The following is a 4,637-nucleotide window of genomic DNA, read 5'->3' as shown; positions in this document are numbered from 1 at the left end:
GCTGTTGCTGCCGTCGCCGCGGCAACCGCGGCCCCGGCAACCCCGGAAGTGGCGGCGGCGCGCGCGCACGCGGCCGGAAGCGGCGGCACCGGCGGCAGCATGGCGCGGCGAGGGTCCCTCTCCGACTCCTCGGAGTCCGACTCGGAGGACTCCTCTCTCTCGGACTCAGAGGTGAGCCCGTGGCCGCGGTGGCGGGGCCGGGGCGCGGGCCCGGCGGTGAGGCCTCCCCCGGCAGCCGTGGGGCGGGGCCGCCCGCTGCCCTGGCCGGCGACGCGGCCTGAGCGTGGCGTCCCCGCAGCTCCAGGAGGCCTTCTCCAGGGGCGCGCTGAAGCCGGGGCTCAACGTGGTGCTGGAGGCGCGGCCGAAGCGGCTCAACGACGTGGTGAGTGGGGCTTTCTTGGGGCAGGGCAGAAACCTCGGGCCGGGGCCCGCGTCCCCGTGCGCCTGCGGGGTTCCTGCACTGCTGTGCCGGCTTGGGGCGTCCCTTGGAGGAGCCTTGGAGGGGCAGCCCGTGGTGTGACCTGGGTGTTGAGCCGGGCCAGGCCGGGGGGCTGGTGCCGTGTGGTGTTGCGCAGAGCTGTGCTTCTTTCGCAGGACGGCCTGAAGCAGTGCCTGTCCGAATTCAGGCAGCAGCTAGCTTGGGTGGAACGGCTGGATGTGACTTCGGGCCAGGTCGTGGACCCTGTTTCACAGACTGCTTCTAGCAAAGATGCTGTTGACCCTGAGAATGATTTCCAGAGAGAGATGAGCTTGTAAGTGTCAAAAAGAGAGATTTCTTGTAGGGTCTCAGCATACTGCTGCGTGCTTGGAGACTGGACTGGCTGTCACTGGTACCTTGTCGCTCTTGGGCCACATATTTTACATTTGATCGCTCTAAATGTTTTCCAAAATAACTACAAGTTAATGCAAGTACATTTAACTTGTCTTGTGACTAGAAAGAATTTCCCTCCTTGCAGCAGACTTCCATCCTTTGCTAAAAAGTTTATTTTAAAAGTTCCTTGGTTGCAGTACTACGGCTTTAACACAGGATATGGATTATTCTTTGTGGATTTGTTTTGGTGTTATTGCAGTTCTCTTGTGTTGCCTTGCCTTTTATAATCCAACATATAAAACTGTAACTGGAAACTAGATAAATGTGTATGTGCAAGATATAAGTGTTACCAGCATGTAATTGCTTCTAGTAGCACTGCATGCTGTAGGGCGCAGCATGTTGATACAATTCTAGATCAATGCTCGTTAGATCCCAGTATCAGCTAGTTTATGTGAGCAGAGTTTCTGTCAGCACCATGGGATGCCTGATACCCAGTGACAGAGCTGGTGCTGTGCGGTCTCCCTAGTTACCGTCAGGCTCAGACAGCGGTCCTGGAAGCCCTGCCCCGGTTGCGTAAGCTCCAAGTTCCTACTCGAAGGCCAGATGATTACTTTGCAGAGATGGCCAAATCAGACCAACAGATGCAGAAGGTATGTGCAGTGAACGATGGCTTGCTTTCCTGTGTTATGTGTTGGTTTTAGCCTGTGTTAGGGATTAACTTTGAGGTGTGATTTGTGAATACTTACCTTCATCTCTTTGACAAATGCCCATGACAGTGTGTGTGTTTGAAATTTTGTTTGTGGCAGGAAATTTCTTCCTGTTTAGGTATTTCAGTGTAATGTGGGGATTTCCATAAGAGGTTAGAACGTAAAGTAGAAAAGCATGATTTATATTCTGTCCTAAATGTATTTAATACTAAAAATGGAGACTCTTTCTCCCATATATGTGACACTGGTTGTAAAGCTGACTGTGTTTATGCTCATTGTCCTACAACTTGCAGTCAACTGTGATGTTACCGTGATCCTTTTTCCCTGTTGAAGTATCACCCTTTGTTTATACTTAGTGTGTTTTGGTTCTCTGTGATTTTAAACTGTGTGTTATTGAATTAATCTGTCACGGGTAGTAAGTCAGATTTGTGTGGGAAATAAGAATTTCACGAATTTGCTTCTTGATTGTGGTCTTTGTTCAAAACGGAACCCTAATTTTTGTTTTAGTTTTGGAAAAAAAGACTACATTGTCTAAGTTAAACATGGGCTGGAGTCTAATTCGGAGGTTCATGTATGACTTGGTCACTGTTTTGATGGCTGATAGAATCTTCCTAGAGAAGATGAAGATTAGTAATTAGCTTGTGCTGAGGCTTAAGTCAGTTCTGCACATGACTGTTACCTTATTTTGCTGGCTTTAAAGAACAGAGTTTTTATCTCCCAGTGCAGTCACAGACTGAATCCAGGAGATCTGTGTTGAAATCTTTGTCATCCCTTGTAATGCAACATCCTTATAGAAATGTTTGTGAACAAGGAGGGAACAAAAAAGATGTTTTCTATGGGATGGAAGGGTTGTTGACTCTTCTTCAGTGCTTTACTTTTAATAATGACAAGAAAGAAACTATCAAGTCTTCTACATACACCTGAGTAGAATGACAAGATGTGACAAGATACTCTTGTGTAGCGGTTCCATTAGAGCCCATTATAAGGCTTTGTCTTGACTCTGTGTGAGTTTTGTCTTTTTCACCAGATTTTGGTTACAGATCAGTTCAGGAGTTTCTGTAAGAACTGTTCCAGCCTTGAGTTGAAAGAACGTTGTGCCTTATAAAGCATTATCTGATTCAGAGATGTTTTCTTTTTTACACTCATTGATAGTTCACATAATTATTGATTTCAGGACTGCACAGCAATTATAAAATTCCTGTATTTTCTTTTGTGTTACTGATAAATTTTGTTTTTTCTGTCCCCTAATAAGATTCGACAGAAGCTTAAGAGTAAACAGGAAGCAATGGAGAGGTCTGAGAAAGCGAAACAGCTCCGCGCAATGAGAAAATATGGCAAGAAGGTGAGGAGGAGCTACTAAAGGGACCTATCTATGACAAGAATCTAGAGCCTGAGTGAGGAGTTTAGAAAGGGAGACTACAGGAGACTGGCTAAAATAATATGGAATCTGTCTAGTCTTCTGTCTAGCTGCTTTGAAGAAGACAGAGCAAAAAACGGGATAGCTTAAAAAAAAAAAGTGTGGGACACTACAAAGAACAGCACTAATGTTCTGCTTCTAATCTCAGGTGCAAACTGAGATTCTGCAGAGGAGACAAAAGGAGAAAAAAAATATGTTGAATGCAGTCAAGAAATATCAAAAAGGTAAAGTTAACTTGCTTAAGAGAGCAAATGTGTAATGGGAATAGTGATGTGTGAGCAGTGTAAGGCAGTGTGATGTGTGGTGTCAACCTGTAGCGCTGGGCAGTGAGCTTGAAAGGCTGCTGTGGTGCAGAATCATATGTCAGTGGCAGTGACAATCCTCCTGAGTAGCTGTTCTTCAGTGAGGGTGACTTGTTGCTATTACTTGCTTAGACTGAAAATTTGTATTTTCTGTGGTGGTAGCTGAGCAACTGTTATGTCTTTGCTCTTGCAGGTCTCTCTGACAAGCTGGATTTTCTAGATGAAGAGCAAACGTCGTCTCAGGGGAATAAAAAAGGCAGTGCAACTCAACGGATGAAGAAGGGGTGAGACCAGAAAAGAAAGATATTTCAACGCAGAATCTCTGATTTTTTTCAGTCTTTTAGGGGATCATTTTGTGGAACGAGAAAGCTGTTCTGATTAATGTTCGTTAAAATAATTCGAAGGTGGCTTTCTGTCTCCAGAGAGGAGGAAAACTGTGGCCAGAATGGAATGGAGACTGAAATGTGCTTATTTCTGCCTCGTCAATAAAGGGGCATCAGCTTATGATGGCTGATGGGGGTCCATCAGCAGATACATGTGAGAGCTTCCTGAGGAAAGGAATATAGGGAACGATGCTGTTTGGTTGTTTTTCAGACCAAATGCCAAAAGACGATACAAGAATCAGAAGTTTGGTTTTGGTGGGAAGAAGAAGGGCTCGAAGTGGAACACAAAGGAGAGTTTTAATGACGTATCCAGCTTCCGGTCAAAAGTGGCTCACAACAAAGGCCCAGGAAAAGGAGGGAAAAAAGCTCTCAATGTAAGTAAAATGTTGCATGCAAATGATGCTGGCTGGCTAGGAAACTAGCCCTGGTCTGATGGGTGCCTGCAGTGTCTGGAAGTGATAATGGCTGTCTTTGGGAGCTGAGCATAATTGCAGACAGACTTGAGGATGGTGGTTTGGTGTCTGAGCAGGGAAATGAGTAGGGGAGTTAGCAAATACTGTTTGTTGCTACCTGTGTCCCAAAACCTCCCTCTCCAGGAGTACTGACAAATAGCCTCTCCTTGTTATCCTCCCCAAGTTATAGAGCGAGAACAAAGATTAAGGATGTGAAAATAAAGATCTGAATGCGTCCTTTTTTTGCAGAAGAGACCTGGAAAGAGAGCAAGGCAGAAAATGAAGAGCCGAGCACGCTAAGAGGACTGTGCTCCCCAGTGGGGCTCCTGTCTGTGTGTGTTGCAAGATGTGTTTCTCCTGTCATCAAGCAGCTAACTGTGAAGCAAGCTGGATGCTTCCAAGTGGCAAGAAAAAAAAGGCAGTGGAAACTAGTGGCTTGCTAACTTATTACCGTCTGTTTTGTTGAAGGATTGTTTTCTACTTAAACCTTTGGTGTGTGAACGCATTAAATGGTTTGCATAGAACTATGTCTAATTCATGTTGAGTTGTGTTATGAATGGTGGCT

The 4,637-nt window shown here is 45.9% G+C and overlaps 1 protein-coding gene across 1 annotated transcript; it reads left to right on the top strand.

Annotated features, from left to right (window-relative positions):
• Positions 1-81: 81 nt before the first annotated feature.
• On the top strand, positions 82-4,596 carry EBNA1BP2 (EBNA1 binding protein 2). The gene is made up of 9 exons (XM_068406015.1): positions 82-171; positions 299-382; positions 595-752; positions 1,338-1,461; positions 2,771-2,860; positions 3,084-3,159; positions 3,431-3,521; positions 3,832-3,994; positions 4,322-4,596. Exons 1-9 carry the CDS (start codon positions 100-102, stop codon positions 4,370-4,372), a joined length of 909 nt encoding a protein of 302 aa, XP_068262116.1. The 5' UTR covers positions 82-99; the 3' UTR covers positions 4,373-4,596.
• The last annotated feature ends 41 nt before the right edge of the window (positions 4,597-4,637 follow it).

The sequence above is a fragment of the Nyctibius grandis genome, chromosome 8 (assembly GCF_013368605.1).
Source record: "Nyctibius grandis isolate bNycGra1 chromosome 8, bNycGra1.pri, whole genome shotgun sequence".
Lineage (NCBI taxonomy): Eukaryota > Metazoa > Chordata > Aves > Nyctibiiformes > Nyctibiidae > Nyctibius > Nyctibius grandis.
The sequence above is the reverse complement of the archived record's forward strand: the minus strand, read 5'-3'. Positions and strand labels throughout refer to the sequence as shown.